Source organism: Toxorhynchites rutilus, chromosome 3, assembly GCF_029784135.1.
Source record: "Toxorhynchites rutilus septentrionalis strain SRP chromosome 3, ASM2978413v1, whole genome shotgun sequence".
NCBI classification, from domain to species: Eukaryota; Metazoa; Arthropoda; class Insecta; order Diptera; family Culicidae; genus Toxorhynchites; species Toxorhynchites rutilus.
In genome coordinates, this window is record NC_073746.1 from 227,746,929 (window position 1) to 227,759,203 (window position 12,275).

The following is a 12,275-nucleotide window of genomic DNA, read 5'->3' on the forward strand; positions in this document are numbered from 1 at the left end:
CAATCAGATACGTCATTCCTGTGACGGAGGAGCTTGTTCCCCTGTCCGAAGTAAACCATAACTTGTTTCTACTGTGCAAACCGAAAAATCAATTTCTAGAAAAATACCGAACCATTGTGCAACGAAATTCCAACAAAAAGTCTATATTTTACAGCATATATGATTACCCAGCAAACATTAAATCGCATAACTTTAGCACGTATTAAATCGCATCAAATCACAATCGTATAAAATTTCAATAAAAAATTGCGTCATGTGTATCTAAAATCGTAGAAAATTCAACAACACGATGTTCTATATCATTGATGGATTAAGTCGTATATCGATGTAGCGAGCACCATAATACCGCTGTATGCAGTATTATATACCTACATTCTATGCATTTCAACGGGTAAAATCACATATCAAATAACAAGCATAATAATATCGTTATATACCCGCTTTATATGCGTATATAATATGACATATACGTTTATTGCCTCCACTTTTGCATGTATACGCATCATATATCACCCAAATGTGTCCTGGATGCATGTATATCGTCTCCAATTTTGGAATTTCATACGATTTAATGCTTGCAATTAGTTCGGTTTCACGACAGTAAATATCATGATTTCATCAGATTTCTCGCATTTTTTACGATTTTGAATATACTTTGATCGACACTATATACGATTGTTATTCGATTCCACTTTATATATGGGTTTAAATATATAAGTTATAAGATTTAATAATTGTTGGGGAGCGGCATTTCACGTGTGATTTTCCGGTTTTCCGCTTTTCCTGCTTTCTTTTGTTCGGCTCTGCAGCGTGAACTAGAATGTTACTTATACGCATTGTCGGAGAGTGTGAGTGAAATCCCAAAAATCTACCTATTTTATTCGTTACCTCGTGTACTTGTTTTGCTATTCCCACTATGAACAAGACAGACAATATGGGAATATGTTCATTTGAGTATTTGGAATCAAAAACAATCCATTAACACGTTGAGCACGGTGTCGGTCCGTACGGACGGACATTGAGCTTTTCATTAGGAAAACGTTGATCGCTAGGACTGGCGGTTACAAAATAAGGATATAAAAAATATGGATGTTTTACGATATGTGACTGTTTTCTAGTCGAATTTTTATACAATAAATATCTTTGAGAGTGGGGACCGACACTGATATTGTGCAAATACTCATGACGCGGGCTGAATGGAAAACGCAGCGAGAACAAGTCGGAACTCAACGTGTAAATTGAAGTGGTATTCACGTTCAAAATCTGTACACTTTTTCCACTTGAAACATCGAAATGGACCATATTTTGAATGGTTAGGCGTATTCTTAATTCAACGTTCTATCGTACCGTTATAGCCTGATCTTAATCAAAACTGAGAGAAATTATTTAAATCACTTGACTGCTGTAATCTGTAGTTTGAGCATTGTTTTTTTTCTAAAAATCCAAAAAATACACTAAGAAAAAATTGTCGAATTTCAATATTGTTTTTTTTTATCGGAACCACTTTTACAGACTACCGTACTTGGAAAATTTATAGAATGTCAGCATGAATTGAAAATATAACAAAGGAACTAAGGAGAATGTCATCCAAAACAACTGAATCTATTAATTCATAGTTGGGAAGATTTTGTTCCTAGAAATAGCATCGAAGTTGAAACTGTTTTTATTCAAAGGTGGTGCAGGCAAAGAAGAAGCTGTGAATGATATTTAATTCATCATTGATCTCGTCAGTGTTATAAAATTGATAGTTGATGATCGACCAGAAACAACAAAATGTTGACGATTAAGAACTGGGTGTTTCAGTGCAATGAAAGTATTTTTCATGCGATACACGACAATAAATGTAACATGGATTCTATACTATGCTCTACAGTCAATTGAGTGGACTGCTGCAACGCTTGAATGTGAAAGCGATATGAGTAAGTATATCATCAAAAACGTCGAACTCTCCAGAGATGATGTCAGATTCGACGTGTTGTAACAGGTAATTACACTTGTCACATTTTGTTAGAACAATTAACTTGATGTGACAGTTTTGCGGGCAAATTATTGTGTGAAACACGAATCAACCTCAAAATTTATCGAGAACGCCTCGTATTATTCGGCGTTATTGCCGCGTTTGAAAAACGAGAAGAAATGGTGAAAATTTTCATCAAGACCGAGCAATTTGAACAAATTTTGCATAAATGACAATGATTGTTGCCTGAGTTTTTTTTTCTAAAAAAACGCTTAAATTGTCCCCCATTTTCCCACGCTTAACATTCCGTGACTTTCCCAGACACGTCAATTTTCGCATAATACCTGAAGTATCGTTGCAAACCACAACTTTGTAATGACATTCCCTTTGTGTGCCTGCAGTTATCCTCTGCTTGCGATGCGCCAAATCAAAACATTTTTTATCTACTCATTCTCTCTGATTACACTCTATAGAATGACGTAAACTATTAATTTAAAAAAAATAAAGCCACAAAAAGCAGTCTTCCAAGCGAAAGAATCAAACACACGAAAACCCAGCATCAGCGAACGAGAGATGACGCGAGAGGAGAGTCAATCGGAGTCCTATTCCAATATGTATTATCGTCCTGTTTCGCTCGGCCCAACTCGAAAGCCACCGCTGGCCGCTCGCTGGTCCCGGTGTATGCTGATCCTGACTCCGTTTGACCGATATATTGCTCTCCGCAATCAACTGTCTTCATGTCGGCGCATGTGTGTATGTGTCACACATATGTGATTGCATGCGAGTAGTTCACCTTGTATGAGAGAGAGACAGAGAGAAAGAGATCCGTAAGCAGGGTACCGTTAGCCAATGCAAACATATGAACACTCATACGCACTCACACATATGAAGAACATGCCTCCTCTCCCGGTTGCATCTCCTGTGGACTTGCGGACGAACTGAACGATTCTTCAATAGCGGGCTTACTGGAGAAGATGCTATCCATCGGTCATCGATGCGCAAGACGCCGGCAAAAGCGCTGCCGAGGAGGGGAAGTCTTGGGAAAGAGAAGAAGTTGGGAGAGAGCACGAGAGAGCGGCAGCACATGTGCTCCTACCTCACACACTCACACTTACTTCTTGTATGCAACACGGATATATGTTGAAAGTGGAAAGTGAACAGCACGGACGAAAAAAAAGCTGTGGAACCCCTAAGCGTTTTTTGCCGGACCGTGTTTGGGTGAGAGAGGGATTGGGAAATGATATGTGAGTGTGTTGTTTTTTGTGTCTGATCTGCCAGCAGCAGCAGTCGTCCTCTTTCCCTCTCCCACACCAGAAGATCCTTCGTCTTCGTCGCTCTCCCTCCGTTTTGGCTGGATGTTGGAAGCGCGCGCGTTGCCTACAGAGACTTGAGGGTATTATTAGAGAAGTGTATGGAACAGGAGTGTACACTGGTGTGCGGTGGTGTGGTGGCGAGTTCCAAAGAAGAGGACGATGGTTTTTCGGAAAAATCTCCCAGTCCAGTCAGTGCAATTCCGTAAATCGAATGAGAAACAACTCTCCATCCCATAACTGAGCAAAGCGGTCCGGCAGAGTGTAGTCTTAGAAGAATCTAGCCACATTCATAGACGAACAATCACGGAAAGAGCAGAAAGAGACAAACAACATACGAACAAAAAAACGGACGTGCGTGTCGTCTTCCGAGTTTGCCGAGATACATACGCGGGACCACAGGATATCAGTCCCCCAGGTTGTCAACGCGTGTTCAGAAACAAAAAAGACGTGTCCCAGAGCGGTCGTCGTTATAGTCATCGGCGTAAAAACGGTTGTTCGGTTACGCGTGAGTGTTCAAAAAATACGGCGCTTTGGAGTGACACCTTTTTAACCGGACGACCACCGGATGAAGATCGCCGAGATCGCTCATCGACAGGATAATTACAGTTGCGGTGTTTTGTTTTTGGAAACCGTCGTCGTCGTTAGTTCGTGTTTTCGGTCAGTGATTGATTGAAAGGGTGCTATTGTTTTTGTTTTATTTATGAACGAACTGAGCCGAAGTGGTTTCGCGCTCAAACAGTCATTCACACACACGGTGCAGTGAACAAAGCGAACAAAAGGTTACGTGTGTGCATACACTTTTTAAGAATCACCGAAAGTGCCATGAGGATTTTTGCAGCAGCGCGAAAATTTTAAGCGAAAACGTTTAACGCTGATAAGCAGCGAGTGTGACCTAGTGTGATAAGTGATTTTCTTAGATGAATTATTTCCTGCACAGCGAGTGGTACAACGAGCGGTACAGGAAGATGTTGTCCACCAGCGAGGATGCCGGATTCTACTCGCACAACCGGGATCGTGAGTGATTTTATTCAAACAAATTTTCAGTTAAATTTATTTGTGAATTGGTACCGGGATTCCGAATTGAAGAATTTATCTCGTGTGGGTGGTCAAATTTTGAACGTGACCAGAAACAATCGAACACGATTCCAGTTTTAGTGCAATTTGCAGAAAAAAAATCTGAGGGTCATACTTTGGTAGACACAAAGGTTTAGCTGTGTGGTATCTACAGTTCCCAAACAACCGTTTTTTTTCCTGCCGTTGAATGCATATGAATGAGGGGGAATAATAATAACGAGAGCCAGTGCGTTCTACGAGATGTCATTCAATTCATTGCTTATTTGAGCAATTACCTGCGTGAGGCTGCAAGCTTCTATGAATTATGAATAGGGTCTGTGTTTCGGGCATGTTAGCGCTCTCCCGATGAATCGTTGACCTGGAGAGTAAATTGCGTTGTTATGATTTTTTTTAACGGTCAGTGCGGGGAGTTGTATTTGTTTAAATTTATTTTTCTTTGTGCTAAAATAGTGCAATTTTCAAAGTTTTGTGGATGCTATAGCAAGTGTTGTTAAATTCCGTAATAATAAAACATAATGGTCAAAAGTGAATGGATAAGGATTAATTCTAATTAATTAGTCACAATAATTTGAAAAAAAATATGTTCATACCTTCTGAAGTATTTTAAAGATTGTTGCAATTTTATTATTTTTTAAATATTTCGATGGAAATGTTCAAGATTTTTTTTCCTGAGAGTGAATACAATAGTGGCGCTATAAATGTGTTCTTCCTTTTCGAATGTTATTTTTTTTGCGTAAACAGGTTACGGGCGTAGCTGAAATGGTCTAACTAAACAATTAACCCTTTATAAGGAAATAAATCGACTCCAACTTCAGAGAACATAATCCTTACATGAGGAATAACACTTATTTACCTTTGATAAAAAATAAACTATTGAAACAGTTGAAAAAATTGGTGGCAATATAGTTGGCCCTGTCCGTTATCCCCAAAAACACTTTTTTGCAGCTGCCTTGTAAACTCACTTTGTTGCGCCATTAGTTATGAAAAAATCAGAACAATATTTCTAGTGCAGTGAGAAAAAATGTGTTTTTTTTTATATAGACTTACAAAAAAAATTTGGCTTTTAATCATCTCATCCAGGAGTGGCCCAGGAGTTACAAGTGAAAATATATACAGGGGAACTTCGATGTAACGTACACATTTTCAATAGACGAATTTCATGTCAACTCGTCTTGGGAGTTGGCAGTGAAACATTGTGGGTGTAAAGACATCGGCCATTTACGCAACTTTGCATACTTAAAATCTCCAAAACAAAATGAAAAATTGAATTTGACTACTTTATGAGAAGGTCCAGTTTTTTTTCCTTATTTTTTACAAGAAATTCTAAAAAACCCAACTTTCAAAATTTTGGCCAAAAATGAAATGTAGGAAATTGTTTCAATTATCATAAAATAATACCTTTTTTTCAAAAATTGCGCTGAACAAAAATTCAAAAGAAATCTCCAAAAAATTGCAGTGTAACAGTGCCCTTCATACAATGTATGGGATGACCAACAACATTGTATGGACTATTCATATAATTTTCGTTCAGAAATTAAAAAAAATATATTTTTGGGAATAAACGAATTTGAATTTTCAAAATTTTTGCTATGCAATTTTTTTAAATTTTTTGATGGAAGCTTCAACAATTTTCTATGTTTCATTGTTTGGCCAAAATGATATAGTTCTTATGGTTTCATGTTACTGAAAAAATTACACTGACAAACAATTACACTGAAAAAAAATATATTAAAAATGGAAAATCATTTTCTAAAATTTTTCATCATCACAACAAAGTAATATGAGCTATGTTTCTGAGTTCTTTATTATGCTTCGATACAACATACAATATCGATACAACGTACAATTCTGAAAGTGCCAGTATGTTATATCGAAGTTTTCCTGTAATGAAATTCTGGGGTTCTTGGGCGTAATGCTCGATTCGATGCCAGCTTCTTCGTGGTCTACCATCTGCCCGTAGTCCACGAGCCGTGAGGTTAACACAGTCGTCGCCGCTATCAATTAATCGCAGCAGGACCGACTGTCGCCACCAGCATATGCATATATGTCCATTTGCCACCACCCACGCGCTCAAATGTGGCCTGCCTGCCTGCTACGGCGCAACACCTTTCGCCGGGATCCGAGGCGGCTGGCTGAACATGGTTAGATATTAGCGCGATACATGCGTCTGTTGACACAGTGATAAGGCCAAGCTCTGATAAAACACGGAGACGCTTTCTTCGGGAGTCCTAGGGCGATGAGCGCGCTGTTGCCTCATTATACATTCGTGGTGGTTCCGTGGAGATGCTCGAATGCAATTTAAAACAACTGACCAAGATCCGCTCTCTGCCGCCCTCATCTCTCTCATGTTTTACACCGCCCGCGGAATGTTCAAACAAATGAGCAACAATGTACCAGTTTGTTGTCTTTTTTTTTTGTGGCTTACCAACTCCACACGGACGCGGTGTGCGCGTTTTTTTTTTTGTACGTTCCGGTTCGCCGAGTTGATAAGACCACGCTGACGACCGTTGATGACACCACATGTACCAATAATTTTGTGTGTACAATGGGGAAACACAGCGTGCAGCGGCGGTTCCTCCGACTAATGCAAATATGTTTGCCCAAAAAAAGGCCCGAGTCCACGCGAGACAATAACAGAACCTTTTTTGTCTGATAACAACTTGCCCAGAGCGGGTCGAGAAAGGCGCACCGAGGGGTACCCGCCGTGCAAGTTCTTCCTTCCACGGTACTACTTTCCGAGGTGAGCGAGAATGTCCGCCTACGCCGATAGTGCAAATATCGTAACATGCATTGAGTTTTTATTTTCACCTCCACCAACAACACGGCCTCACATGTGGAACGTTCAATATTTGCACTATGATTATTCAAATTTATGACAGCGATTCGAGTTCGTTCTTCTGTTCGTTCGCACGCGAATTGGTGCCTCATAGTGACGCTTGGAGACGCGTCGGGATTGCCTTGAGACACCACGGTGGCCCGGGAAACACCAGACTGTTGATCCAGATTCTACCTGTTTCGATAAGCCCCGCAGAGTCGGCCGGAAATCGACGCCAAATGACAACGCGCACACACATTGTGTCATCCTTGACTTACATCCAGCGTGTTCACCCCGCAGTGAAAGTGAAGCCGCCATAATTCTGGCCTAGTTACGATAATTCTGTTATCGGACGTATAAACAATGCCGACACACAACAGCCAGCCAGCGATTCAAATGTCTTCCGACGGGTCGTCCAACGGAACGCCCCGAGGGCAGTGTATTCCGTATGACACCGGGGAAGTCGGCGGCAGTAACTCGTCCAAATTGGACATATTTCGGTTCCAGTGAACGCTATAATCACTGGAAATAGCCGGCAGCCGTTCGGCGTTTTTTTGGCTGTGCGTTCGTTATTCCACCCCCAAACCGAGACGGACGTCGATTGACAGCAGCAGCCGTGGTCCAATATCATTTACAACTTCCTAATCGAATTTGGGACGTTATTTTTTCCCTCCTGTCCCTGCGAGGAGCGCCCTACTTCTGGGTGGGTGCTCTCCGCCTGTTTCCGATTTCAATCAAAATCTTTATGAATAAATAAATAAATATACGGTGGGCGAGAGTGGCCAAGGCCAAAGAAGCGCCTCGCTCCGGTCGAAGGGAAAAGTTCCCGTTTCCCATCTATCCCTTATTGTTTGATTATGAACCGATATGAATTTTTATAGCCGTCGATTGTGGGAGTGTGTGGTTGCGCCGCAAAACCGCTGAATTCGCTGACAGCCTCATTACAGCATCGTATGTACCGAAGATACGCAGAACTTCCTCCAATACAGTAATTTATTCATCGAAAGTCAATCACATCACAGAGATCCTCCCAGCAAATCTATGGTGTCCTGCGTATTCCTGCCCCCGTTATCAGAACTCATCCGAAATTAATACCATTGTTTTGTTGTCTACCAATTTCGCGGATGTGTAATGAGTGTTGACTTCGGAAACTGCCCCGCAATTGGTTCGGCGTTCATAAATTTTTATACGCTTCGATTTCGCTTCCCCATGTGGTGCGGTTTCGCAACGTCGGAAAACGACTTCCCATTTGTAGCCCAATGGCCCGATTAACAGACGCAACTCCCGGAGAGTCGCTTTCGAAGAAAGAAACCAAAAATAGGGTGCGCCGCTTTCCGGACAAGAACATCAACAAAAGAATTGAATGTCCTTGCTTAAATAATAATAAAAAAACGCGCAGCATCTTATGAGCTCAATGTTCGCGATGTCAAGAAGTTGACCGTTGATGTTGAGGAACCCTCTCTGAATTTGCCACAGCACCTCTCGGGAAATAACTCCATAATAAATTTGTTGAATGGTAGCGACGCTTGCCTGGGGTGACCTAACCCGCCTCCACAACATTATATTTGGTCACAGATTAGCACCCCTATATTTGAGTAATGGACGTGCAGCTTTACACTCCCGCTTCCCGCAAGGAACGACAACGATCGAATCTTCGATTCGATTCGGCGGCTATTAGGCTACAGTGCCCTGTAGAGCACTGTAGCAGTTGCGGATTGTCGATTGTATTCCAACAAGTACCAGATCAAGAGTAAGTGGCCGCTCCCAGTTCTCGACAGCGACCTGACGGCGGTAAATTCTTTCAAGCTTGATTTGATTTTGTTCTCGCATTTCAAGCACTCTCCAAAGCCGGGCTTTAATCCATTCCGATGCACGCAAATCGAACAGCTGTTGGTCGATGATTTGCAGTTGCAATTTTTTTTCTTAATTCGAACTCTCTCTTCTTCAATCAGAGCCTCCTCAAGTGCTCGAGTTCACGAATGGCCTACATTGTGCCAAGTTCGATTCACATTTTGATCGAGCTGCAGCTGAATGTTCTCCATTTTGAGTACGGTCCTAACTGTCAAACCCGGATGACAATGATTGACCGATTTCCGTTCCATGCTCGAGTTTCCGAAAGACCTCTATTCATTCGCTCCGGTTATCGATTGTTAACTGAAATGTAAAACCCCTAATTTTTGACCCCGCTCCCTCTATTCAATGCGTGCACCCAGTGATTATTGCAGGGTGAACAACTCCAGTGGGATAGTTCTGGAACATTTGAAAAAAAGTGGTATATTTTAATTCGATTTGACCGCACTTTCAGTTGGTTTATAGAACGACAAATTCGCTGCAATAACGACGGAAACTGCACCGATGCTTTACCGCCACCGCTCACACGCTAGCCAGCGATGACAGGCATCAATTATCCCTTCGGTATCCCGTCTGCTGCCGTCACTGACCGGCCCCTTTGGACGCGCGTGAGCCACAACACTTCGAAAGCGCTCAAACCCGGCTCCCGTATTGGCTACCGATGGTTTCTCTGGATTTCTCTTTTATCTGTGTTTACTTTATTTTGAAAACTTTTCGAAACGACGTTCTTTCTCTCTTTCTCTCTCGCTTCTGTTGTGTAAATTTCGGCACCGATGCAAACACACACACGCACGCACCCCTTCGGGGCTATTGGTCACTGTCCGAAACCGGTGGACGCCCATTTTTCATCGTTTGCCAGTTCTTTCTCCTTCCGAAATCCTTTTGTTATCCTTTGGTCCGCTCTCGTGCAGACGAACTTTGCCGAAGCCGATCAATGGTCATTGGTTGGGCAGTAGTGTCCGATGCATGAGCAAGGTGTCTCGGTGGAAGGGTGCTTAGTGATCCCCGATTTTTGAAATTAATCGTTCATTAACTAATCGAACATTTTTCAGCTGTTCGTTACTTGATACGATTAATCGCCCCAAAATAATCGATTAATCGATTAATCGCCACACTGAGCGAAATAATTAGTTAGACTAATTATACTAATTTGCTAGAATTTGTTTGCCTTTATGATTAATTGTATTTGTAATAATTTCATTTACTAAAAGAGCTGCGGTTGCTATTTGGTTTACTAACTTGTTTGTAACATCTCTTCATCAGCTATAAAAATGAAAATGATGTATGCGTCTCTACCCGAAACAATGTTAATTAATATTGAAATTGAAATATGTGATTTAAAGTTAACTTTTCCGTATTAAACAGATTTTCTATGTGATAGAATAACACGATTCTTGGTTGTGTCATGTTTTCTTTTAATGCAGGTATTTTTATCTATATAAATATTGAAAATAGAAACGCTTTTATTATGTGTACTATTTCATTATGTACATAATTTATATTTATGATATTCATCACAGTTCCGCTTTAAAAAGTCCGATTTTCCGGCTTTGTCGTTTCCATACAGGTAGTTGCTTCAAGCCACAATTGAATAGTGGTTTGGGGAGAATTTTCTCAAAGAGGCCTCTATTATGACTAGAACGTTCAGAATCGAATTGTGCCATCAAACGCATATGGGAAATACAGCTAACAAATTAAACAAAATATGTTATCCGAAAGATCAGCTCAAGCACAAAGGATTCCGAAGAAAGTAACGATTACAGCTCATTACTTTTTTTTCTTGTCTGAGCTAACCTGTTGTATCAAAAAGAGAGAATGAATCAAATGGTTAAAAAAGTAATGCACTTCCTTATTTACTGCCCAGCGAATTTTAATGTTTTTTTCACTCACGTTCAATTTTTTACTACTATTCAAAAGAACATTCTGAACTGAAAAGTTGATGAAACAAAGTTATGAATGTCAAAGCAAAAGTCCACTGACAAAAACATGCAGACCAAGGCATTCACTAGGTCCAATTATGCACTACATTGCAAATTCAATATAATCAAAACCCCTTTAAAACAATTGAAACTGCAGTGGCCGTACCGGATTTTTTTCTCTGAATTTGGATCGATGAATCGACGTAAATTATTCGATGGCTTCGATTATTGGATGCGCAGTATTCGTTCGATTAATAATCGATTTTTGTAGGAAGTATTCGATTAATCGATTAATCGAACGATTATCGGGAATCACTAGGTGCTCAACACTTGTTCGAAGATTTATACCTCGAGGGTCAATTAGAGGAATTAAGGGGTGAGACCGTTATGTGTGTTCAGTAATTAGGTTTAATTAATTTGCGACACGATGGACATTAGCCAGCGAACGTTTCCACATTCACCCGAAAGGAATTACGTTAGAACTGATGTGTAAATATCGCTGCGAAAAAGCGTAATCCCTCTCGAATAGCTTCGGGGGATTATTTGCTCTACATATATATGTTCCATTCCGGCAGCAGAAGGTGGTATGGTTTTCCCAACCGCAAAAAGGCTCTAGAGCTTTACCCGTCTAAACTGACGCAAGTGGCCGCCACGAACTGTGTGTTTGCTTGCCCTGCTGCTGCTCCTAGTCTGCGGTGGCAGGTTGTGTCCCTCGATTAATTCGCTTTATTTGCTTGTTGTTTTGCCCATTTGTGAAACTTGCCAAACTCGTGTTTGCTTATCAGCTAATCTCGATTGTTCTTTTTCGACTGCTGGCGCAATTTGCTGTCATTACTCAAACCCGACGACATTGTTGTCCGCCCGAGGAACGTTAACCGAGAAGGACACGCAGGGAACCAACAACGGCAAGAACAAAAAAAAATCAGACGCGACAATTCGATATCGCGTCCGCGTTCTCCGACCCCACGGGGAACGACAAACGGGCGGATTCATTTATCAAATTATTGATAGTTTTGCCATCCTTTGCGCTCCGGTTGGCAATTCCGATAAGGAGCGCAGCTATTCTCCCCCGGATGGACAGAAAAAAAATAGCTCGCGGAGAATCGATACCGAGGTTTTTCCATTGAGCCGAGAATTAATCTAATAAATATACGATTGTGAGCTCTCTGACAGTGGCCGTGTGGCTCCCGGTGTCCGGATCAAACAATCGATAGCACACGAAAGACCGAGAGACGTGAAGGAACACGATGACAGAACCACGTCGTGAAAAACAATGGAACCATCGAATTTCTCATGTGGACGGATTAGCGATAAGGGAGCTGACTCGTGGTCTTTCCGTTCTTGGC

At 41.3% G+C, this 12,275-nt stretch overlaps 1 protein-coding gene across 2 annotated transcripts in view; it reads left to right on the top strand.

Annotated features, from left to right (window-relative positions):
* The window catches only part of LOC129776652 (B-cell lymphoma/leukemia 11B), a 129,117-nt gene that overhangs the window by 101,884 nt on the left and 14,958 nt on the right, over positions 1-12,275 (top strand). Inside the window, exon 1 of one of the 2 annotated variants that reach the window (XM_055782415.1) lies at positions 3,425-4,284. The exons of the other annotated variant lie outside the window; for it this stretch is intronic. Coding sequence (XP_055638390.1) covers positions 4,188-4,284 — 97 coding nt within the window. The 5' untranslated portion in view covers positions 3,425-4,187. Of the gene's footprint in view, positions 1-3,424; positions 4,285-12,275 lie in introns of those variants that run through there. 2 annotated transcript variants of the gene reach the window in all.